Source organism: Gorilla gorilla, chromosome 5 (assembly GCF_029281585.2).
Source record: "Gorilla gorilla gorilla isolate KB3781 chromosome 5, NHGRI_mGorGor1-v2.1_pri, whole genome shotgun sequence".
NCBI classification, from domain to species: domain Eukaryota; kingdom Metazoa; phylum Chordata; class Mammalia; order Primates; family Hominidae; genus Gorilla; species Gorilla gorilla.
This window is the reverse complement of record NC_073229.2, coordinates 132,064,699-132,089,299: the sequence shown is the minus strand read 5'-3', so window position 1 is coordinate 132,089,299 and position 24,601 is coordinate 132,064,699. Positions and strand designations below refer to the sequence as shown.

Genomic DNA, 24,601 nt, shown 5'->3' with positions numbered 1-24,601 from the left:
CGTGTGTTAGGGCCATTATGAACATGTTACGGTGCTGCAGAGATTTTGTTTATGGCCAGTCTTGGGGCTAGTTTATGGCCAGATTTTGGGGGGGCTTGCTCCCAACAGAGGCCATTTTAGGGTTAGTAATTTGCCCAATTTGAATCTTTTGTGTCTCGGGGAATAGGGAGGCATGAGGAGTGGGAGAGAGATGGGGGAATGGCCAGGGAGTGGAGCATTCGAAACACATATGTATTAAGTTCTTTTTCTTCTGCAGGTGCAGTTTGTGTGCCAGCCCCACAATGATAATAGAAATGTCAAAGATCACATATCACTATAACAGATAAAATAATAGTGAAAACGTTAGATATATTGTGAGACTTACCAAAATGTGAGAGAGGGACATGAAGTGAGCACATGCTGTTGGAAAAATGGCATTGATAGAATTGCTTGATGTAGGGTTAACACAAATGGCAGAAAAACACGATTATCTGCAAAGTGCAATAAGAAGTTTGCTTGCAATAGCATACTAAGTTATAATAGCAAATTGTGAAAGTGGCATGTAAATGACAGAAGTTTGGGAGATATCACCTTACTTATTTACTTATTTTTGTACTTAGTAGAGGATATTGACTATGTCTCTTCTCTCCCCTTGTTTTGTGGCTGGCTGTTTATCTGTGTGAATTACTATATGATTCTGTAATAAAGCAGTGCCATTAGGACTTTTGAAGTGTGTACTACATTTTCTGCGTAGCAGTTGTCCTTGAGGTTACTGTCTTTCAGTTAGTGTCTCCTTCAAGCATTTACTCTCTTTTCACAAGTATTGGTATGCCTTGATTGCTGTCTTCAGGTAATTTAAAAAGACATTTCCAGAGGAAGTCAGGTAGCCAAGATTATTTAATTAGTAGTTTTAATTTTAGTGCTTTGGTGAAATCCCCCCACCCTATCCCCCCAGTCTTCAGGTATTTTAACATTTTCAAGTTTATAATTTTGTTCTCAGATTTCTGGAAATCTGACTATGATGTGTGGTCACTAATCTGAAAAATGCACAAGAATAATATAAGGTGTTTAGTTTTAACTCAGTTATGTGGTTAAACTGTAGAATATTTTATGTATAAAATGTCTTAAATAGTTGACGTTCTGTAAGACCAATGAAAAAGTGAAATGATCGTGGGACCTAGAACTTTGAGATTATGTAACTTGCATAAATATAACTATATTAGATAAAGGTGTATATTTTACTAACTATAAGTTGTAAGTGCTTGAGTTGAAGTTCCTATCTCATGAATAACTCTAGCAGCCTTGGAATGCAGTTATATAGGCTTTGATGTGCAGTTTTTTAGAACTTGCTTAGGTTATTTGAGATCATTTCTCTCTCCTTAGTTGCCTATTATAATAAACCAGCTGGGTCATTTCATTTTTTTTTTTAAATCAGATTTTCACTCTTTCCTTTAGGAGTTATACCATTGAATTCTCTGGTTCATTATCTAGATAGAATTGAGATTTTGCTCTCAGATGTAAAACCTGTCTTTAAAGCTATTGTATAGCAAGTGGGCAGCGTTGTTGTCACCTTAAAGATATGTTAATTTTTATAAAAGCATATGGTTTTTACAGATGAGCATGTAACTTATAATAACTGTGCATAGCCAACTCATGGTCACTTGTTTACAGTTTAGTGAAAGCATTCTCTAGATCAAGATTTATAATCTGGAGTCCGTGAAATTGTATACAAAATTTATGTGTCTTTGTAATGTGCATTTTTCCCAGGGCAAAGGGGTCATAGATTTCCTTAGATTCATAAGAGAATCTATAATCGTCCTCCGTTACCCCAAAAAAGTTAAGGGATATAATCATGTTTAGGAAACTACACTCACTGAATTTTCAAAAATTCTGTTAGCATCATTGATCTTGTTTAAGGTTGTTAAATGTGAATTATACTAAAATTACGCAGCTTTTAAGTACTTTAACTCTTAGAAGTGGTATTATACTGAAATACTAAGTAACAAAAAATCATTTGCTTCTTAAACTGACTTTAAGTTGCTGACTTATTTTATTAGATTGAATGTTCAACATGGTTCCCATCACACAGCAGTTGTAGAAGTCAGTTTAATGAGTGAGTTAATGTAATCGTAACTCGTAGGTCTGTGTAGGTTGCAAAATCAGAGTGTCTCTGATGTGAGCTATGCTTTATTTGGCAAAATCTGGGAGTATTGTATAGAGGACAGAGCAGTTTGTTTTGCATAATCACAAAGGTAGAAGGGGACAGAGATGGTTATTTTGGGCAGAAGGATCCAATTAGAAGACAAGAGTGAAAGAAACAAGCTAAAACTCTGAGTTGGGTGGACAGTTGTACAGGGAATCTAGGACAAAATTTTTGAGAAACATCCCTCAATTTTGAAAAGAAAATCTTAGCACTATTCCTTATTAACTTGCAACCTGTCTAGTAATGCTTTTTATTGGCTCCTGTATTTTTCTGTGGCCTTTCATCAAATAGTGTAAGTGGAGTTACAATTAAATAAGGATTAAAGACATCAAGGCACCTGTTTGTATAAATGACTAAATTGATAAATTTAAAAATATTTTCAAGTCATTGAAAACTAATGAATGTCCTTTTTGCTATTTTATAAAGGTATTTCTGCATTGCCTATCTCAGATTGGAGTTTTGTTAAATAGAAACTACATTGCCTCTTAAGTTTTGAGAAGTAGAAGTACGGTTAAAATTAGATTTGACCATATGGAAGATCTTTTACCAGTTGGTCTCCAAGAATGTCTTCCTTATTATGTTATTGGTCATTTTTGAGCGTGTGTGTTGGTGGGGTGGTTTCTGCCTTATATTCCTTAACTACATTGTATATTTTTGTAAGGAATTGGGAATTCATTTTAATGCTTTTTAACATCTTCACTGGGAACTGGAATAAAGTTATTCTTGACTCTGTACCTTGAGCCATTGTCAAAGTCAGGGGTTACATTTTAGGTATCTAAAAATTACTCTTTAACTTTCACATTCCCTGGGTTAGGAAGCTGCTGTTTAGGAGAAATTTTCCTAGTTCTTCTGGCAATTGGCTTAGGAGAAAATTATGATCTTAGCACAGTGCAAATTACCTTACCCACAGCAGTGGAGTTTTACATGTGGTGGTCATCTGTTTCTTTCAGAATGTGGTGCTATTGTTTTGTGGGGAAGCTACCATTATGAATTAAATTTATGTTTTAAAAAATGTGTATTTATCATTATTAATGTATAAACATGCTCATTGAAGAAATTTTGGAAAATATATGAGAGTATAAGGGGAAAAAAAATCCCCTACAATTCTCCCTGCCTTCTTAGAAAATGTAGTTGCCTTTAAAGTTTGATCTGGTTGAACTGAGAACCATCTGGTTGAACATGAGAACTGGTTAAGCTTGAGAACCATGGGCCAACCAGGAATTAGTATCAAGATGCAATAGTTAGCATTTTCTGTTAATGCAGCATTTCTTGCTCCTCCCTTTCCCTTTCTCCTGATTTCAGAGAAACTTTTCTTGATTCATGGAATCAGTATCTTCTAAGAAATGAGTTGGTTGGCTAATGGAGTTTGTCTATATGAGTACTTGTTTTTCAGATGTGGCTTTCTAATTTTGCAACTTTGTTCTTTTGATGCTAGTTTAACTGATGAAGAGTCCCGGAAAAATTGGGAAGAATTTGGAAATCCAGATGGGCCTCAAGGTGTGGTAAATGATGATTTTAAAATATTGGCAATATGGTATATATTATAAAAATGTTAACCAGATTAAAGGAGTAATATTATTTTCTTACTGAGCTTATACTCACATGGAGTTTAACATAGATAAATTGAGCTCTCATTAATTTTTGCTTTATTTTTCTTTCTAAAGACTAATTTGAAAGATATAATTTAAGTTGGTCCGTAGAGAAGAGTAATCACTATCATTTCCAATTACTAGTTGATAAAAATTTGGAGGAAAAAATCTTATTTTTCTTTACAGACTTCACATTTTCTCATGTGTTCATAGTGTTTATGTAAACTCAGGACATATAAAATAATTTATGTTTTCTTGAGAGAAGGAATTTGTACTTACAGGGTTTCTTTTTCCTTGAAAAATTTGAAGTTTCAGATATAAACTATATCCCTGAACTTTTGTGTAATGGGGGCCTACTAATAAGATAATCTTTCTCAAAGTTTGTTTTTGTGTTGTGGGGGAGAGTTCTGGGATATATTATAGATCCCAAATATATTTAATAGATTTATTAAAACAAAGTAGAGATTCTTCAGAAACTGATATTTTTTCTATTTCAGCCACAAGCTTTGGAATTGCCCTGCCAGCTTGGATAGTTGACCAGAAAAATTCAATTCTGGTGAGTGCATTTAAATAAGATACATTATGATGTATTAGACAAAATTTTTGTTATGTACAATCTGTCTTGGTAATACAAGAAGAACTATTACAAAGAAAATACTGGTGTGCCATTCATTCATTCATTCATTTGAGACAGAGTCTTGCTCTATTGCCCAGGCAGGAGAGCAGTGGCGTGATCTTGGCTCACTGCAACCTCTGCCTCCTGGGTTCAAGCGATTCTCCTGCCTCAGCCCCCGCTGAGTAGCTGGGATTACAGGTGCCCACCACCATGCCTGGCTAATTTTTGCATTTTTAGTAGAGATGGGGTTTTGCCATGCTGGCCAGGCTGGTCTCGAACTCTCAAACTCCTGACCTCAAGTTATCTGCCTGCCTCAGCCTCCCACCGTGTTGGGATTACAAGCATGAGCACTATGCCTAATGTTAATGTACAATAAATTAAATTGTATATATTCCATATGGTATTTCAGGAGGAGGTAGGATATCAGACTTCAATCACTGCAACCCTAAAATGTCAAGAATTATCTTACTCAGGGATACATTCCTACTTCAACTTTCTTGAAAATAATTGTCTAAAGGCTGTCTTTGAGGCAATGAAAACAAAATCCACATAGTCTGTAATTTGTTTTGAAAATGGCTATTAAGTTATTTTCTGGCAGATTAAAATTGGTTACCTTGAGGGGGTATACAGTTGCTGCATAAGCTTGTTTGTCATGCTTCTGGTTAGTAGGAATAGTCGAGAAGGAATAAGTTACTACCAGATTTAGGATCAAGTAATAGGAGAAAAATCAGTAGGTAAAAATTGCTAGTCAGCATTATGAAGTGACTCCTTGATATTTAGCTAAAGGAACCTTTGGCCAGGGACTTCTTATTTCATTTGTTCCCAGAGCACTAACTACTGAGAGGTTGTGGATATATAAATACCTGCCTGACTGGAAGAGAAATGTAATTTACAAAACAGTTTTGCTGGTGTTAATCTGTATTGTGTCAGTAAATAAAAAATTAAAAGGTAATTTATTATAGTGGATATGAACATAGGCTCTAGAGCTGAACTACTTGAGTTCAAATCCTGGCTGTGCAATTTGCTAGCTGTGTCCTAGGACAAGTTATGTAACCCATGTGTACTGCAGGTTTTCTACCTACAAAAGGAGGGTAATAATGGTACCTTCCTCTTGGAGTTTGAGAATAAGGATTTAACAAGATAATACATGAGGAATCCTTTTAATAGTGGCTCCCCCATTGTAAGCCTCAAAATAAATTCATGGATGTTGTTTTAATTTACCTGACGAAGGCCATAATTCTTTTTCTCTTCAATTCTAGGTTTTACTTGTATATGGATTGGCATTTATGGTTATCCTTCCAGTTGTTGTGGTAAGTTTTAGCTTTTTAAGTTAATGTTTTTTTTGGAAAGGAGATTGACATGTTTTGGAGTCTCCCTATAACATTTTAAATGTATGTTAGAATATAACCCATTGATCCTTGAATTTAAGAGTCTTGCCACTGAAGCTGAGGTGGGAGGATCGCTTCAGTCTAGGTGTTTGAGGTTGCGGTGAGCCATGACCCCACCTCTGCACTCCAGCCTGGGCCACAGAGTGAGACCCCACCTGAAAAAAAATTATATAACTATACTTTTAATGGTATTCTAAAGGTGACATTACTTGAGCATGATGTGTATATCCTCCCAATTCAAAAATTACCCACAACTGACCGGGCATGGTGGCTCACTCCTGTAATCCCAGCACATTGGGAGGCTGAGGTGGGCAGATCAATTTAGGGCAGGAGTTTGAGACCAACATGGTGAAACCCTGTCTTTACTAAAAATACAAAATTAGTCGGACATGCTGGTTCGAACCCAGGAGGCAGAGGTTGCAATGAGCCGAGATTGTGCCACTACACTCCAGCCTGGGTGACAGAGCGAGACTGTCTCAAAGAAAAAAACAAAAATCACAGAAGTTACAACTGAGTTAACACAGATACATATATACATATGTATACATATGTGTGTATGTATATATGTATGACATATGTATATGTGTACATATGCATGACAGATGTGTATAAATGTATGATACATGTGTATATATGCATGACACGTGCATATATGTATGACGTGTGTGTATGACATACATTGTGTATGACGTGTATACGTATGACATGCATATATGTGTATATATGTATGACATGCATATATGTATATATATATTTTAAATACAGGGAAACTGTCCATTTTAATTTTATTTTTGTTATTTATTTATTTATTTTTGAGACAAGGTCTTGCTTTATAGTAAGGTGCTGCAAACATGGCTCTCTGCAGCCTCTACCTCCTGGGTTCAAGCAAATCCTCCCACCTCAGCCTCCCAAGTAGCTAAGACCAGAAGTGTGTACCACCATGCCCTGCTAATTTTTTTTATTTTTTTGTAGAGATGGGGTCTTGCCACGTTGCCCAGGCTGGTCTTAAACTCCTGGGCTCAAACGATTATCCTGCCTCGGCCTCTCAAAGTACTAGGCTTACAGGTGTGAACCACCATGCCTGGCTGACACAGATATATTTAAAGTTTCAAATGAAAGTCTTCCCGCACTACCACCCTCAACTTCATTTATTTAGGAATCATTGGGAAGTTTGGTGTTTTTTCTTTCAAATCTTTTTCTATGAATTTAGGTACACACATTCATTTTAAAAAAAACCTTTAATGAGATTTTACTGTATGTGTGCATTATTCTGTTTTTTTGCTTGATATATTGGGGATGCAACATATAGAAAAGCCTCATTTTTTAAAACAGCTGTATAATCCTATAATACGGAGATACCATACAATTTGATTTTTACCATTTGTTACTTTTGTGACTTGTGTCCTTTCTGATCCTGGAGTTCCTTTTAGTCACATAGTGAGCCTAATAATTAAGTTGTTTGTTTTGCTTTCTTCAAAGGATTGTTGCAAGAATCCAATCATATTAAGTAATATGAATGAAAGTGTCATGTCACTTGTAAAATTATGCCTACATTTGTTTATCAAGTATTTATTGAAGACATGCTGTGTGTCAAGAACCAGCTTGGTGCTTATAGCAGTGGGTAGTTTTATCCCTTTTTGGTCTTTAAGGAATTTCTATCCAAAATGGTAAATGTTTTGATTATATATATGCAGTGACTTAGGTTAGTGTTTAGGCTTCAGACAGTATAAATATTTGCTAAAGAAATCACTTGAAATATGCAAGAAAGAGGTGCTTGTTGTAAGACTCAGGTATTTTTATTGTTTTATGAATATTTAGAAGATTTGACCATAAACATATTCTGCCTCAAACTTAACATTTATCAGGGTTTTTTTTGCTTTTTTTTTTTTTGAGACAGAGTCTCCCTCTGTCACCTAGGATGGAGTGCAGTAGTATGATCATGGCTACCGCAGCCCTGACCTCCTGGGCTCTAGCAATCTTCCCACCTCAGCTTCCTGAGCAGCTGGGACTAGAGGCATGTGCCACCATGCCCAGCTAATGTTTGCATTTTTCTTTTTCTTTTGTAGAGACAGGGTCTCACTATGTTGCCCAGGCTGGTCTCAAACTCCTGGGCTCAAGCAGTCCTCTCACCTCAGCCTCCCGAAGTGCTGGGATTACAGGCATGAGCCATCTCGCCCAGCCTCTCATAGTTTTTATACTTTCTTTCTTGTTTAATTTTATTTGTGTTTTAGGGCTCTTGGTGGTATCGCTCAATACGCTATAGTGGAGACCAGATTCTAATACGCACAACACAGATTTATACATACTTTGTTTATAAAACCCGAAATATGGATATGAAACGTAAGTAAACTTTAAGTAACTTTGCTATTAATCACATTGTTTTGTGACTTACTTATGTGGGGTTGATATATATTCCTTAACTCTATACTGTTGAGATTCTATTGTACAGTTTTATAAATAGTTAATTTATATAATTAAAGCTAGAGAAAAATGCCAGCACCCTTTATCACATTTCTTAATTTATATTTTCATTATTCACATTTACTCATATATTTCATCAGAAATTTTACCATAAGCCTTATGCGTGCAAATTTTGTAATTTTAGCTAACATTTATTATTTGTTGTATGCCAGACACTGCTAGTTACTGTATGTGTCTTGACTCATTTAATTTTTGCTGTGTTCTCGTAAGTGAGTGCTGTTTTACAGTACATCTTATAGATGAGGAAACTGAGGCACCGAAAAGTAACACACTCAAGGATACACAGTAAGTGATATCCAGGATTGAACCCAGGCAGTCTCGTTCTTGAGCCTTAAACCATTATGTTATACTGTATTAATTGTAGTAAAAATAAAAAGTCTTAGGTGTGTTGAAAGAAAACTAGTGCTAGAGTATTTCATTCCCAGTTCTTATTTAAAAATTTAAGGAAAAAAATACTATTTTCACTTTCTTTGATTATATAAAGCAAACTTTGCAGTTTATCCTTGGGAGATAGAGTGTTACCTTTCAGAATGATGGCTCTGCAAAAATCATAGCTGCTCCTCCATCCCTCTTTAAAAAAAAATAAAATAAAAGAATGTAAGTTTTGAATTGTGTCTCTGGGACCAAAATGGACTTTTCTGTATTTTGGATTTGGCAATTTTACTAATTTTCTTAGTAATGAGAGAGACTTCTCATGGTCATATATGACTGTGTGTGAACAGATTTTACATTTCTGAATGAGTTAATACTACTTTACCTTATCGAAAATATTACTCTTCCTAAAGCTGGATTGAAATGTTAATACAGAAACTTACTCCCTTATGAAAATGTTTCATGTTTATAATTTTAAGTGTGCTTTTTGCCTCAATCATTTTGATTTCTGTTTCTTTTCTGAGGGTGGTATCCTTACACAGCTTTGTCAGAGAAGCATTGTTTAGCTGGTGGATTTCTTTACACATTCTAGGTTATTTTAGCTGTTTTAGGAACAGTTGTTATTAAGTAAACATTTGAGGGTAGTAATAGTAATAGCTCACACAAGTACTGTGCTTGCTGTGTGTCAGGCACATATGAAGAAGCTGAGATACACAGATATGAAGAATATTGTCCTAGGTCATTTAGCTAGGAAGTGACAAAATACCAAGGTCTGTGCACTTAACTTCTATACTATCCTGCCTTTTGTGAGTACATTACATGGATTTTTTTTTTCTCTGAGGCAAAGTTTCTCTCGTCTCCCAGGCTAGAGTACAATGGCGCAATCTCAGCTCACCACAACCTCTGCCTCCTGGATGCAAGCAATTCTCCTGCCTCAGCCTCCCGAGTAGCTTGGATTACAGGCGTGCACCACTATGCCTGGCTAATTTTTGTATTTTTAGTAGAGATGGGGTTTCACCATGTTGGCCAGCTTGGTCTCAAACTGGCTGGTCTCAAATTCCTGATGTTGTGATTTGCCTGCCTCGGCCTCCCAAAGTGCTGGGATTACAGGCGTGAGCCACCACCGGCTTGAGGGTTTTAATCATGTGTATTTCCACAAAATCCTCTTGGGTTCCATAATAAAATTTTTTTGGAAAATTATAATGCATATTAGGGTTACAAAAGGCCTTGAGAAGTCATGTAGTAAATAAACCTTTAACTCTTGTTTACATTATTTTCAGCTTTATTTAATCATAGGGCCCCCTTTTTTCACGTGAATTATTAATACCACACAGAATACTAATGTTCTATAGAAAGTTTCTGTGGAACTTTCAGTGATTTTAATGCCTCCAGTTGCTTTGGTGTGCTTTATTTGATCTATACTTCTGTTCACTTGTGGTGGTTGATACTGTGTACGTTTTAAAAAGCGAGATGTTACTTTTTTTATGGAAGAAATAAATACTTGTCAGTGGAGTTCAGATAATTTTTAGCATTGTGCATGTTTAGAAAAGTGCTTCACTTTCAAGTGAATTAAGTATCTCAGGAGGGGGAATTAATGAATGAGCATATTTATTTACCTTCATATTTCTTTTGTTTTGTTAGGTCTTATCATGGTTTTGGCTGGAGCTTCTGAATTTGATCCTCAGTATAATAAAGATGCCACAAGCAGACCAACGGATAATATTCTAATACCACAGGTTAGGCTAATTTCCCAAATCCCCCGATGAGCAGTTAAGTATTAAAGTGAATACTTTTTTTTAAAAAAGCGTGTTTTTGAATAATTATTTTATTTATTCTAGCTAATCAGAGAAATTGGCAGCATTAATTTAAAGAAGAATGAGCCTCCACTTACCTGCCCATATAGCCTGAAGGCCAGAGTTCTTTTACTGTCTCATCTTGCTAGAATGAAAATTCCTGAGACCCTTGAAGAAGGTATTTGTGATTCTGGTATCTACAGAGGTTTAGTGGGATGAAAGCAGCAGATTTAATTAGACTTAATGGTGTGTATTAGTTTGTTCTCGCATTGCTCTAAAGAAATACCTGAGGCTGGGTAATATATAAACAAAAGAGGTTTAATTGGCTCATTGTTCTGATGGCTGTACAGGAAGCATGGCTGGGGAGGCCTCAGGAAACTTTTATTCATGGCAGAAGGCAAAGGCAGAGCAGGCGTCTTCACATGGCCAGAGCAGGAGGAAGAGAGAGGTGGGGGAGATGCCACACGTTTTTAAACAACCAGGTCTTGTGAGAACTGTATCTCGAGAACAGCACCAAAGGGAGAACTCCACCCCCGTGATCCAGTCACCTCCCACCAGGCCCCACCTCCAGCATTGGGGATTACCATTCAACATGAGATTTGGGTGGGGACACAGACCCAAACCATAGCATGGTGGTGCAGTGTGTTTTGTTGCTGTTCTTTTTTGGCCAAATAATTGCTCAAGGACTTTTTAAAAAAGAAATGTATATGCTACATAATTACTTCACAAATGGTTTGAAGATCTAAGTAAGCCAGACGTTTTGGCAAGTGTTAAAATTTAGTGTTTCAAGGTGAGAGAATGCTCTGTATAAGAAATGTTTAGTTAATTGCAGATCATACAAAAGTTCCTAATAATTTTTTTAAAGGACTTTGTAAGTTTTTGGAGGGAGCAAAATGGATTTCACAACAACCAGCACCTCTCACCTCACCATCTACAAGCTTCCTCCGACAGTGGTTACCAATAATGTCTGTTTTATAGTTATTTAAAGCTTCATAAGTACTTGAAGCTATGTATTCTGCTTAAAAGAAAAGTAGTTGATTGAGGCAACAGTGTTTCCAGGGATGTCATTAATTATCTCTTTTTCACCGACATTATTTCAATTAAAGTTTTAAAAGACAGTTACTACCTCTAGGAAATAAATGTTCTTTTTGAATGATATCCTAGCATCCCCCACCTCCTTTAAGGCAGTAATGCAGTTAAATGCTTCTGAAAACAAGGCCATGTGACGCTTAGTAATTGGGGATAGGACAGGATACTTATGGTGGAATGAAGGAGCACTATTTAGGCAATATCATTGGAGTTGCTTTGAAATACTGAATTAACTAGTAATTCTGTTGCTAATGTTCTGTACAGATACATAAGCATCTCCATTTTTACTTACCTGTAAGAAGCAGGAAATAAATCATTGTTGAGTACCAAATCCATAGGTTAATGTGGTCTGAATAGTTAACTATTACATGCAGTATTAATGAAAGAGTCTTTCTCTTTCTGTAAGTTGCCCTCTTCTTCTCTTCTACGTCTCTTATCTCTCCCCCTGTATTTAGTTGACATATTTATTTTGACATATTTAGTTGATCTGCCTGCCTCAGCCTCCCAAAGTGCTGGGATTATAGGCGTGAGCCACCATGCCTGGCTGGGAGTTGGTTTATTAAGCCTAACATTATGATATTAAAAATTTGTCTTTGAAACGTCTAATCTGAGCTAGGGTTTTATGGCTGATTTTTGACATAGTGATACTGAGGAGAAATTCTTCCATTCAATCTGTAAAATTCTGAGATCATGTGAAATATTTGTGACATAACTTTAATATTAGTTTTGGGCCACAGTGATAAAGATGCTTTAACTGTAAAATTAAAATGATCTGTTTCAGGTTTTTTATTGTTTTGCAGATCAGCAATTCATGCTAAAAAAGTGTCCTGCCCTACTTCAAGAAATGGTTAATGTAATCTGCCAACTAATAGTAATGGCCCGGAACCGTGAAGGTGAGGAGGAAATATAGTTAATTATGTTATACTTTTTCTTGCAAGCATATGCAGATTATACTTCATATTTTAGGATTTATGGGTACTCAGACTTCTGTCTGCCAGTTCAGTGAGCTTCTTCAATTTTACTCATGTCTTTTCATATTTCTTTCCTATATTTTCTATTATTTAAAGTCTATATCACAGCTCACTGTGGGTTTTTTTTGTTCTTTTTTTTTTTTTTTTTTTTTGAGATGGAGTCTTGCTTTGTCGCCCAGGCTGGAGTGCAGTGACAAAATCTTGGCTCTCTGCAACCTCTGCCTCCTGGGTTCAAGCATTCTCCTGCCTCAGCCTCCTGAGTAGCTGGGATTACAGGCGCGTACCGCCACACCTGGCTAATTTTTGTATTTTTGGTAGAGACAGGGTTTTACCATGTTGGCCAGGATGGTCTCCATCTCCTGACCTCGTGATCCACCTGCCTCAGCCTCCCAAAGCGCTGGTCACTGTGTTTTTGATTTTAATTCTTGTTTTTTTTTTTTTGGAGACAGAGTCTCACTCTGTCGCCTAGGCTGGAGTGCAGTGGTGCGATCTTGGCTCACTGCAACCTCCGCCTCCCAGGGTCAAGTGATTCTCCTGCCTCAGCCTCCTGAGTAGCTGGCATTACAGATGCATGCCACCACGCCCGGCTAATTTTTGTATTTTTAGTAGAGACGGGGTTTCATCAGGTTGGTCAGGCTGGTCTCAAACTCCTGACCTTGTGATCCACCTGCCTCAGCCTCCCAAAGTGCTGTGATTACAGGCGTGATAATTTAATTATTTTATTGTTCAATTGTTTGCAAGGATTTAAAATTTCTCTTTCTTTGAATAATTTTTGAGTTAGGTCATTATTTTTTCTAACAGTGAATTTGAAATAATTCTTTAACTGATATAAAAGTGATTCATATGTCATGTAATTTTTATTAATTAATTATAGACAGCATCTACCAGGGCTGGAGTCCAGTAGGGTAATCATAGCTCACTGCAGCCTCAAACTCCTGGGCTCAAGCAGTCCTTCTACCTTAGCTCTCTGAGTAGCTGGAACTACAGGTGCATACCACAGCACGGAGCTAACTTTACATTTTGTGTAGAGGTGGGATCTCACTTTGTTGCTCAGACTGGTCTGGTTTCCAGCTCCTGGCTTTAAGCAATCCTCCCACTTCAGCTTCCCAAAGCCCTGGGATTACAGTCATGAGCCACATGCCTACAGGCACCTAGCCATTTTTTTTTTTTTTGGTATGGAAGGAAAAGAATGAGGGGATTTGTGGTCAGTAATGGAAAGGAATGCCCTTAAAAAAGGATAGTGGTTATGGTTTGTTGTTACGGGTGATGTTGGTTCTTGTCATGGTGTCAGATGTTGGTGATACTGATAATGTCTGATAATTTACTATTATTTGAGGTGAGGCAAATAATTTTTCTTTTAAATCAATGGCTGTTGCTGGAAAATGTTCATTAGATCGAGTTTGTATATTTTTAGTGTCTTCTCTGGTAACTTTTAAAGGAAAATCTTACTATGATCCTCAGATTTGAGGTGTTAAGGATTTAGTGTGAATTTTGTTTTTGTGATGAATTGTATACTCCTGAACATGTAAAAAGTCCAGCCCTGTTTCTTTTTTTCCTATTCTTTCTAAGAAAGGGAGTTTCGTGCTCCAACTTTGGCATCCCTAGAAAACTGCATGAAGCTTTCTCAGATGGCCGTTCAGGGACTTCAGCAATTTAAGTCTCCCCTTCTGCAGCTCCCTCATATTGAAGAGGACAATCTTAGACGGGTTTCTAATCATAAGAAGGTAATTCTTTGCTACTTTAAAGTCAGTTTTCAGCAGTTTGTCCTGTCACTTAAAGGTAACATGAATAAAAGTTTTCTGGAAATGGTTACTATGCATTTTTTAGATTTAGAATGTCTTAAATACTCTAAAACTTTCTCTCAGGTGGTTCTGTTAACATTTTCTTGACTAGGTAGCTGTGTTTTATAGTATTTTACTACTGTAAGTAGTTTTACTATTTTGGGGGTTGGTGCATTTAAAAAGTCAACAGTTAGTTCCTTATATTATGTTACCAAAAATAAATGTACTGTCTACTTTACAGTCATTTTATTCTTGGCTTAAGGTTGGGCAATTGTTTACTGGTTAAGCATGAACAACAAAAACATTTAATAAATCAAATAAAGACAGTTCTTATTTAGAATATATAATCTATAGTATAAACATGATAATGAATCTTAAGATATAACAACAATTTGTGTAAATGAAAAACTTGAGGAAATATAAGAAACAAGTTACAATTCTAGTAGGAGATTTTAAACATTATTTTGTATATGATAGATAAAGCTAGCAGAGAATAGACATTGGATTTGATAGTATATTAATGTAGAATTAATAAATGCATGTTGGAAATTTGTATCAGAGTTCTCTGTCCTTTTAAGTACTCATGTTCCCCTTATAAATTTGATTGTATGTTAAGTCATAATTAAAAACTTCAGAATCTAAAAGCAGAGATTTTACATGCCTCATGATCTAATCTGTGTCTTTGAAAGTGAAAAATAACTAGCACCAAACACCTGGAAAATTAAAGAACACGCTCCTAAGTAACCATTTTGCCAAGATGGATATTACTGTAGTAACAGCTGTATTTTAAGAATAACAAAAATGAGAATATTGCATAGTAAAACTTTGAAGGTGCATCTTTATTGAGGTTTATTTTTACTTTTATTAGGTAAAAGTAAACGTTTATTATTAAAGGTTTGTTAATAGTAAACCTATTAATTGCTAATTAAAGGTTTTTGTTATTAAAATTGAAAATAAACTGAGGACATCAATTGACAAAGTTCTTGGTTGAGTCAAGATTCTTATTTTTTCCCTCCAACTTTATTTTTTCTGATTTTAAAAAATAAGCCTGTATTAACTTTATAATTTAAAAATTCTTAATTTAAATTTTCTTGGAGAAAAAGGTCATGAAATGCCATATCGTTATTTTGTGCTTTGAAATGCCCATTAATCAACACTTTTCTAAAAGTTGCTGGATTTTGTTGTGGTTAACATGTGAGTAATTTTCTTTTTATGAAAAGCTTTGTGAGTTAGGGAATTATGTATTTTCTTTTTTTTTTATTCAGTATAAAATTAAAACTATCCAGGATTTGGTGAGTTTAAAAGAATCAGATCGTCACACTCTACTGCACTTCCTTGAAGATGAAAAATATGAAGAGGTTATGGCTGTCCTTGGGAGTTTTCCATATGTGACCATGGATATAAAATCACAGGGTAAGTGGGAGGTTTCTCTGTTGAACATTGCTTCCCTTTTGATAGATTGGTTCTCATTTATTTGACTCAGGATTCTCAAAACACTGTACTTAATAACATAACTTGTTATTAGACTTTGCAGAACTGTAGTTTACCTGTCAGATTTACTATGTTGGAAAATGATTTATACCTAATAGTTTGAGAACCCTGATAGAGTCCTACTTTTATTATCCTCATAATGGGATGAAGTCTGAGCACTCTGTTCTGTAGTTCAACTTTTAGCAATTTCTTAACTTTCCAAAGAATGATGAAGACTTCCAGGCATAATAAAATAATGAGATATTTGAAGTATATTATTAGTATGAAAGAAATAGCTGCCTAGTTCTAAAATTAAATTTTTAAAACCCAACTTATTTATGTTAATTAAATGTTGAAAATTACTGTGTTTTATGCCACATTTCATGTGTTTTTCTTTCCCTACCTCTATATTTTCTTTGAGGGAAAAAAATAAAGGCTATTTTTCTACCTATATAATTGCCCTGTGTTTCTGTTTCAATATCTGAATGGTCTTAGAATACTGAGAGAATTAGGGACTATCTGCTCCATTCTTTCATTGTGGTGGTGGTCTGAGCTTTAACATTTGCTAAGTTACTATTATGAGAACATTCTTTTAGTTACCAAGAATACAGGGATATATTAATAATGGTTTCTGTCTTTATTTTATTTATTTATAAATAATTTTTGAGACAGGGTCTCACTCTGTCATCCAGGCTGGAGTGCAGTGGTGCGATTTTGGCTCACTGCATTCTCTGCCTCCTGGGCTCAAGCAATCCTTCTACCTCAGCCTCCTGAGTAGCTGGGACTACAGGTGCACACTACCATACCTGGCTAATTTTATTTTTTGTATTTTTAGTAGAGACAGGGTTTCACCATGTTGCCCAGGCTGGTCACGAGCTTCTGGGCTCAACTGCTCCACCTGCCTTGGCCTCCCGCAGTGCTGTGATTATAGGTGTGAGCCACCGCGCCTGGTTTGTGTCTTTAAAGAGAGCTTATTGTCTAGTTGAAGCAATAGGCTTAAAAATAAGATAAGGGCTGGGCCCAGTGGTGTTATGCCTTTAATCCCAACACTTTGGGAGGCCAAGGCAGGGGGATCACTTGAACCCAGGAGTTCGAGACCAGCCTGGGCAACATAGTGAGACCCTGTCTTTATAAAATTAAAAAACACACACACACACACCAAGATAACATATGCTAAGTGTTAACGTGAATGACACAGACATTGTACCATTTATTTATACAGCAAATATTGAATGCTGTGCACTCCTCTAGGTGCTGGGGAAGCAGTGGTAAGACATAGCCTCTGCTTATTGAGCTTGTATTCTAATAGGAATTGAGGAGAGGTGAATGGATCCCAAAGATTGGCGTGTTTGGGAAAGGAAGGCAAACAGTGCAGTCTGGTTTCAGTTTGGCTGGAGTGTAGCATATGTGTTGTGAAAACTTGGTTTGCTTTGGTGAGGAGTTGGGATTGCCTCGTGGGGCCATGAGTTTTCAGACTTTAAAAATACTAATTTAAAAGCTGTATTTAGGACTGTGCTGATTTAATAAAACTGTCCAAATAAAAATTTTGGGATTTAGAGATACTTTGTGATATTAAGAACTGTTAAAAGTATACCCTTTTCTTTTTTTTTTTTGAGACAGTCTTGCTCTGTTGCCCAGGCTGAAGTGCAGTGGCACTATCTTGGCTTACTGCAACCTCCACCTCTAGGTTCAAGTGATTCTCCTGCCTCAGCCCTCCCAAGTAGCTGGGATTACAGGCGTGTGCCACCACCATGCCCAGCTAATTTTTGTATTTTTAGTAGAGACGGAGTTTCACCATGTTGGCCAGGCTGGTCTCGAACTCCCAGCCTCAGGTGATTCACCCACCTCAGCCTCCCAGAGTGCTGGGATTATAGGTGTGAGCCACCATGCCTTGCCAAAAGTACATGCTTCTTAGAAAAATGATTATTAGAAGAGATTTTCTTACAGAAAGTAGAAATTTAAGAGTGTTCAGCCTCACTGACAAATATTACCATGTGTTCCATTCCATAGCATCTTGTATAGACAGTTTATTTATATTTTTACAGTGCTGCCTAATTATGTAATAATAGTGCTATAGTTGGTGAAGGAGGAGTAGAAGAAATATAGAAGCAGGAAAGGGGCATCTGCATGATAATAATGCTGGAGATGGTGGATCTCCTTCCCTACCTTGCTAGAATCTGTAATAGAATCTCCTGTAGTCCTTTTCTTCACTTTAAAGCACCAAACAGCAGGTCAGCATTCATGTAGTTATTTCACATGACCTGCTTGTGCACATACAGCTGTGCAAAATGAAAAATGTAGATGAATATGTGGCCCAGATTTGATTTTTGATAATGGAGACTTCCAGGGTGAAGAAGGGATACCATACCCTTTGTTGATACCCAGCTGCTGCACCTTGTAGCTGGTAATGGAGATAGCAATTGTAGATTATTGGAGGCCATTCTTTTCAACTGATGGTATGTTAGTAAATGCCAGACCAGTATGAAAAGTAAACATAACAAACTTAAAACTGTAGGTAAAAACATATAAGAAGAACTATCTTACATATAGAATCTGTAGAAAAAATGAATTAATGATCACATTTGAATGGAAGGTATATTTGAGTTATTTTTATTTATTTTGTTTTATTAACTTTATAGTAGAGTTTTTGGGGATATGTGTGGGAAATATGGTTTTAAAAATTAATTGCAAAAACATGTATTTAGTACCATTTATTGAAAAAATACTTTTTCAAAAGTGCTTTTTAGTGTAAAGAGGATATATTTGTTCTTGCCTTTAAAAAATAAGTCTCTTTAGTGTGGTTAGGAATACTAGTTTTCATTATTTTTTTCAGACAGACATTGATCATACAGGTAAAATCTTGTGAATGTAAGGTTTGCACAGTTTAATAGGGTGACAGAACCCTATTTTTATGTCACTGTGAGAGAACTGTGTTATGGTAGGTCTCACATTATACTGTGTTTTCAGAAACCTGGGTTTGAAGCTTAGTGTGCGAATGCAGGTGTTGTGTGGGTTTGGGTATTTTACTTTTATTTCTGAACCTCAGTTTCTTTTTTTTTTTTTTTTTTTTTTGAGATGGGGTCTCACTCTTGCCCTGGTGCAGTGGTGCGATCTGGGCTCACTGCAACCTCCGACTCCCAGGTTCAAGCTATCCTCCACCTCAGCCTCCCAACTAGCTGAGACTACAGGCGGGCACCATCACGCCTGGCTAATTTTTGTATTTTTTGTAGAGACAGGGTTTTGTCATGTTGCCCGGCTGGTCTCGAATTCCTGAGCTCATGCCATCCACCTACTTTGGCCTCCCAAAGCGATGGGATTACAGGCATGAGCCACCAAGCCTGGCTAAACCTTAGTTTCTGAAAGTGGAAATACTTTGTAGAGCTATTTTAAAGATTAAATGAATTAATTGTTAAAAGCATCTACTGGAGAGCCTTATACAGAGTAGTCAATCAGTTATTTTTTTAACAAATTTAAAATATAATATGCTTGAAATACTAAAGTGCCAAACTAGTTTGGGTAAGCTAAGTTTTGCTGTTTGCATTAACATAGAACTTGATTTTTATTTTTTGCTGTTTTTTTTCTTCCATCTTAACAGTGTTAGATGATGAAGATAGCAACAACATCACAGTAGGATCCTTAGTTACAGTGTTGGTTAAGTTGACAAGGCAAACAATGGCTGTAAGTAGTCTATCTGTATTTTTATGCTTTAAGAGTTGTGTGTCAAGGCTTTTATATTTATTTCCCTCATTGTCAAAGTCAAAACTGTTGTAATACCAAGATCTAATTTTGCAAATTCTGTTAACTCTTTTGAAATTTTAAATTAATTTTCATGAGACAGTTTTCACATACACTAAAAAAACCTGGAAAATAATCCTTTGTGTGATAGTTTAATTCTCTATAAAACATAATCATAACAAAGTAATGTGGATATAGTTCTTGAGCTGTGAAGTGCTATACAGAAGTTGTTACTGATGAGAATTTCATCACCTATTCCTTTTTAGTCAGTTCTATAGAGAATTGACTCTTTTATTTTTCATTTCAAAATCTAAGAATTACAATAAAAATAACATTTTTTTTCCTGATAATGTGAAACATTTATGTTGTCTGGAAAAAATTTAAGCAATGCAGAAAAGTATAGGAACAAATTAAAACTACCTAAAATCCCACCACTTCGAGATGATTCGTTTTGAGGCTCATCCCTGTATGTAGCCTAATGCATGTATACATGTAGAGCTAAATGATGTTTTTGTCATGGATCCCTTCTCTCTCCCATTTCCTTCCTTCCTTCCGTCCCTCGCCCCTCCCTCCCTCCCTCCTTCCCTTCTTCTCTCCTTCCCTCCCTCCCTTCTTTTTTTTTTCTTTTTTGACGGAGTTTCACCCTTGTTTCCCAGACTGGAGTGCAATGGCGTGATCTTGGCTCACTGCAACCTCCATCTCCTGGGTTCAAGTGATTCTCCTGCCTCAGCCTCCCGAGTAGCTGGGATTACAGGCACACGCCACCACACCTGGCTAATTTTTGTGTTTTTAGTAGAGATGGGGTTTCACCATGTTGACCAGGCTGGTCTTGAACTTCTCAACTCAGGTGATCCACCTGCCTCGGCCTCCCAAAGTTCTGGGATGACAGGCGTGAGCTACTGCACTCAGCCCGTCTCTCTCATTTTCTTTAGGAAAACCCCTTGTTAGCCTCAAATGATCAGAATGCATAATCTTGTTGTGTGTCGTCTTCTGTCTTTCTCCATGCTCATATTTACCATCTGGATCTTTATAGTGCATACGTACATATATGCACTTAAATGTAGATTGGTACTTGTCTCATGCTTTTTTGTTAAATCCAGTCCAATAATTTTGCATATATTTCCTTCATCTTTTTTTTGAGATGGAGTCTAGCTAGCTCTGTCACACAGGCTGGAATGCAGTGGTGCAATCTTGGCTCACTGCAACCTCTGCCTCCCAGGTTCAAGTGATTCTTCTGCCTCAGTCTCTCTCTAGTAGCTGGAATTACAGGCACGTGCCACCACGCCTGGCTAATTTTTGTATTTTTAGTAGAGGTGGGGTTTCACCGTGTTGGCCAGGCTGGTCCTGAAATCCTGACCTCAAGTGATCCACCCACCTTGATCTCCCAACGTGCTGGGGTTGCAGGCATGAGCAACTGTGCTCAGCCTATTTTATTTTTTGTTGAGACATGGTCTCACTGTGTTACCTAGGCTTGAGTGCAGTGGTGCAGTCTCAGCTCACTGCAACGTCCGCCTCCTAGGCTCAAATGATTCTCCCACCTCAGCCTCCTGAGTAGCTGGGACCACAGGTGTGCACCACCATGTCCAGCCAATTTTTCGTATTTTTAGTAGAAATGGGGTTTCTCCATGTTGCCCAGGCTGGTCTCGAATGCCTGTCCTCAAGTGATATGTACCCCTCAGCCTCCCAAAGTGCTGGGATTACAGGCATGAGCCACCATGCCTGGCCTAATTTTTTTTTTTTTTTTTTTTAATAGAGGTGCGGGTCTCTGTAGGCTGCCCAGCTGATCTCAAACTCTTGGGTTCAAAGGATCCTCCTGCCTTGGCCTCACAAAGTGCTGGGATTACAGGCATGAGCCACCATGCCTGGCTTTCAGTTTCTATTATTTATATTTTCTCCTGAGTCAACTGGTAGAGACTGTAGTATTTTGACTCAATTTATTCAACTAGTGGTAGATTTTAGCTGCTTTCTCTGAGGTTTTTGAGCATCTGCAAGAAATACATGCCACATTTATATCCCATGCCTAAAATTGCTGGTAGGAAAAACATATATATATTTTTTTCTTAGAGAGATGGAGGTCTCACTGTGTTGGCCAGGTTGGTCTTGAACTCTTGACCTCAAGTGATCCTACCATTTCAGCCTCCTAAAGTGCTGGGATTACAGGTGTGAGCCACCAAGCCTGGCCTGAAAATCATGTTTTGTAGTAGGATATATTGAATCAAAGATGTTGGTTTTATTATAGCAAGTGATAAGGAAGCATTTGTCGTGGACTCTAGGTGAGTGAGCTGCCTCCTGGGAGAAGAGGAACTGAAACCAATGCTAAAATTGGGTTTATAATCCAAATCTAGACTACCCATATCCTTTGGACTTCCCAGCCTGAAAAATGAGCAAAAATTTGGTCTTGAACTGTTGACATTTCTGGAGTAATTGGTAGAAAAAAGAATAGAATGGAACTGCCCTGGAGTAAAGAAAAGAATTGTTTTTATCTTCCCATTCTTGTATGAACTGTACCTTGGAATAATCAAGTATCAGAACCCAGCTAATAAGTGAAAGGAGGAAGTTATGATATAATTAGACTAGGGAGTGGCAACCTTTTTCTTTGAACGTCCAGATAGTAAATATTTTAGGTTTTATAAGTCATACAGTGTTTGTAGCAACTGCTGAACTTACAGATGGGTGTGGTCATGTTCCAGTAAAGCTTTGTTTTAAAAAGCAGGTGGCAGGGCAGGCACAGTGGCACAGCTACTTGGGAGGCTGAGGTGGGAGGATCCTTTGAGCTCAGGAGTTCAAGACCAGCCTGGGCAACATAACAAGACCACTGTCTTTTAAAAAAAAAAAAAGGCAAGTGGTGTGGACTGTTCAGAGTTGACTCCTGAATTAGGCTGTTTTTATTGTATAGAGCCTAAAAATTATAACTGTTTTTACTTGTTAGCTTTAATAATTCTAGGGAGTTTATTAAACACAGCCTGCATGTCATCTTCTAGTATAGATGCTTACTGGGACTTAAATCCTAAATTTATTGGTTCTGTACTGATTCTAAATGGATTGTATGGTTGGTGGATATAGCTTTAGGATATGTAGATTTTCATGGTGATTTTTTTTTTTTAATAGATATGGGGTCTCGCTCTGTTGCCCATGTTAGTCTCAAACTCTTGGGGTCAAGCGATCCTCCTGCCTTGGCCTCCCAAAGTGCTGAGATTATAGGCATGAGCCACCATGCTCCACCTGTGGTGATTCAGTTCTTAGTCTCAGGTCTCAGGTCCAATAAGCAGTATCACTGACAATAGTGAATGAACTAATACTAGTCTCAAGGGTTTTTTTGTTGTTGTTATTTCGCACATCACACTGACATATTGTCAAGGTTTTAATGCAGAAAATAGTATATATTCTCATAACATTAAAATACTCAACGTTTGCTTGCTAAGAATAAAAGTGAAATTTTAAACAAATATTTTTACTGTATGTATCCTTACTGCGTTTGTAAACTTGAGTAGACTGTACTTCTCAAAACTTGTTCAAGACAGATGTGAGATACTTTAGAAGGTATCTACCTGCATAGGCACACATTCATCAGCTGGTAATTGCTAAACGTCTCCTTCTTCCTCAATTGTAGCCAGTTAAAAATACTTAATAAAAATGCAGTTTGAAAGATTGCTTTGTTTGTCTGAAAGATAAATATAGGTTGACAGATTTTGTATTTCTCTTCTTGCCGCCCCCCAGGAAGTATTTGAAAAGGAGCAGTCCATCTGTGCGGCAGAGGAACAGCCAGCAGAAGATGGGGTAAAAACTTGGGTTTCCGAACCTATTTTTCCTAGTGAAAGAAATATTTTATTTACTTTTCCAATTGACTTATATTGCTCTGGGAGAGTAATTCAGTTTAGCTATTTCCACCTAAAAATTACTACAACCTTCAGTTGAATCTGTTGCTATAACTTACGAGTGTGACATGTTATGATTCACAGCAGGGTGAAACTAACAAGAACAGGACAAAAGGAGGATGGCAACAGAAGAGTAAAGGACCCAAGAAAACTGCTAAATCAAAAAAAAAGAAACCTTTAAAAAAAAAACCTACACCTGTGCTATTACCACAGTCAAAGCAACAGAAACAAAAGCAGGCAAATGGAGTCGTTGGGAATGTAAGTTTATTATTATCGTTATTATCATTATTAAGCTAAAATATACAAACACTAAAATGTTCAAGTCTTACGTGTACAGCTTCAAAAGTTTTACATATTTATGCACCCGTGATACCCTAGAAAGCTCCCTTGTGCCCTTCTCAGTCAGTGAGCCCTTCATCCATCTCCCCATCCCTCTACCTCCCACTATTCTGTCTATAATCGCCATAGATTAGTTTTGCCTATTCCTAAAGGTCATATAAGTGTCATATTTTATGTATGGCTCCTTTCATTCAGCATTATGTTCATGATAATCTCTCTGTATTGTTTGTAGCAGTAGTTCATTCTGTGTGTGTGTGTGTGTGTGTGTGTGTGTGTATAGTATTTCATTGTATGAATATACCACATTTACCTGTTTTGTGGTGGTTCAACGTTTGGATTGTTTGTAGTTCTTAACCTAATATGAATAAAGGGTGCTATGCTTATTCTTATACATGGCATTTTGTGGACAGTCATTTTCCACCTAGCAGTGGAATTGCTAGATTATAAAGTAGGTGCATGCTTAACTCATTAAAAGAGCCTGTTTTCCAAAGTTGTACCATTTTATGCTCCGACCTACGTGTGAGAGTCTTGTTCTACATACTCACCAACACTTGGTTTTACCAGTCTTTTAGCCATTTGGCAGATCTGTAGTGATATCTCTTTATGTGGTTTTTGTTTGCATTTACCTGATGGCTAATGATGTTGAACACCGTTTCATATGCTTGCTGGCCATTTGGATAACTTCTTTTTCTATTGGGTTGTTTGTCTTGTTACTGAAATTGTAGGAATTCTGTATATATTCTGGATAAGAGTCCTTACATTTTTACTCTTATTGGTAGCTTCTAATGTTTGTTATTTTAATGAGGTCAATTTCATTAGTCTCTTTTTTTCATCAGTGAGGTCATCTTTCATCAATGGCTAATGCTTCTGTGTCTTAAAAATTAAGACATCCTGACTGTTCCAAAGTCATAGAGGTATTT

At 36.9% G+C, this 24,601-nt stretch overlaps 1 protein-coding gene across 1 annotated transcript in view; it reads left to right on the top strand.

Moving 5' to 3' along the window:
• SEC63 (SEC63 homolog, protein translocation regulator) overlaps positions 1–24,601 on the top strand; it is an 83,859-nt gene that overhangs the window by 37,704 nt on the left and 21,554 nt on the right. Inside the window, exons 5-16 of the mRNA XM_031012102.3 lie at positions 3,618–3,679; positions 4,269–4,327; positions 5,647–5,697; positions 8,007–8,115; positions 10,270–10,364; positions 10,467–10,599; positions 12,311–12,403; positions 14,051–14,205; positions 15,528–15,675; positions 19,328–19,410; positions 23,185–23,244; positions 23,427–23,600. Of these exons, the coding sequence (XP_030867962.1) occupies positions 3,618–3,679; positions 4,269–4,327; positions 5,647–5,697; positions 8,007–8,115; positions 10,270–10,364; positions 10,467–10,599; positions 12,311–12,403; positions 14,051–14,205; positions 15,528–15,675; positions 19,328–19,410; positions 23,185–23,244; positions 23,427–23,600 (1,222 nt within the window). The remainder of the gene's footprint in view (positions 1–3,617; positions 3,680–4,268; positions 4,328–5,646; positions 5,698–8,006; positions 8,116–10,269; positions 10,365–10,466; positions 10,600–12,310; positions 12,404–14,050; positions 14,206–15,527; positions 15,676–19,327; positions 19,411–23,184; positions 23,245–23,426; positions 23,601–24,601) is intronic.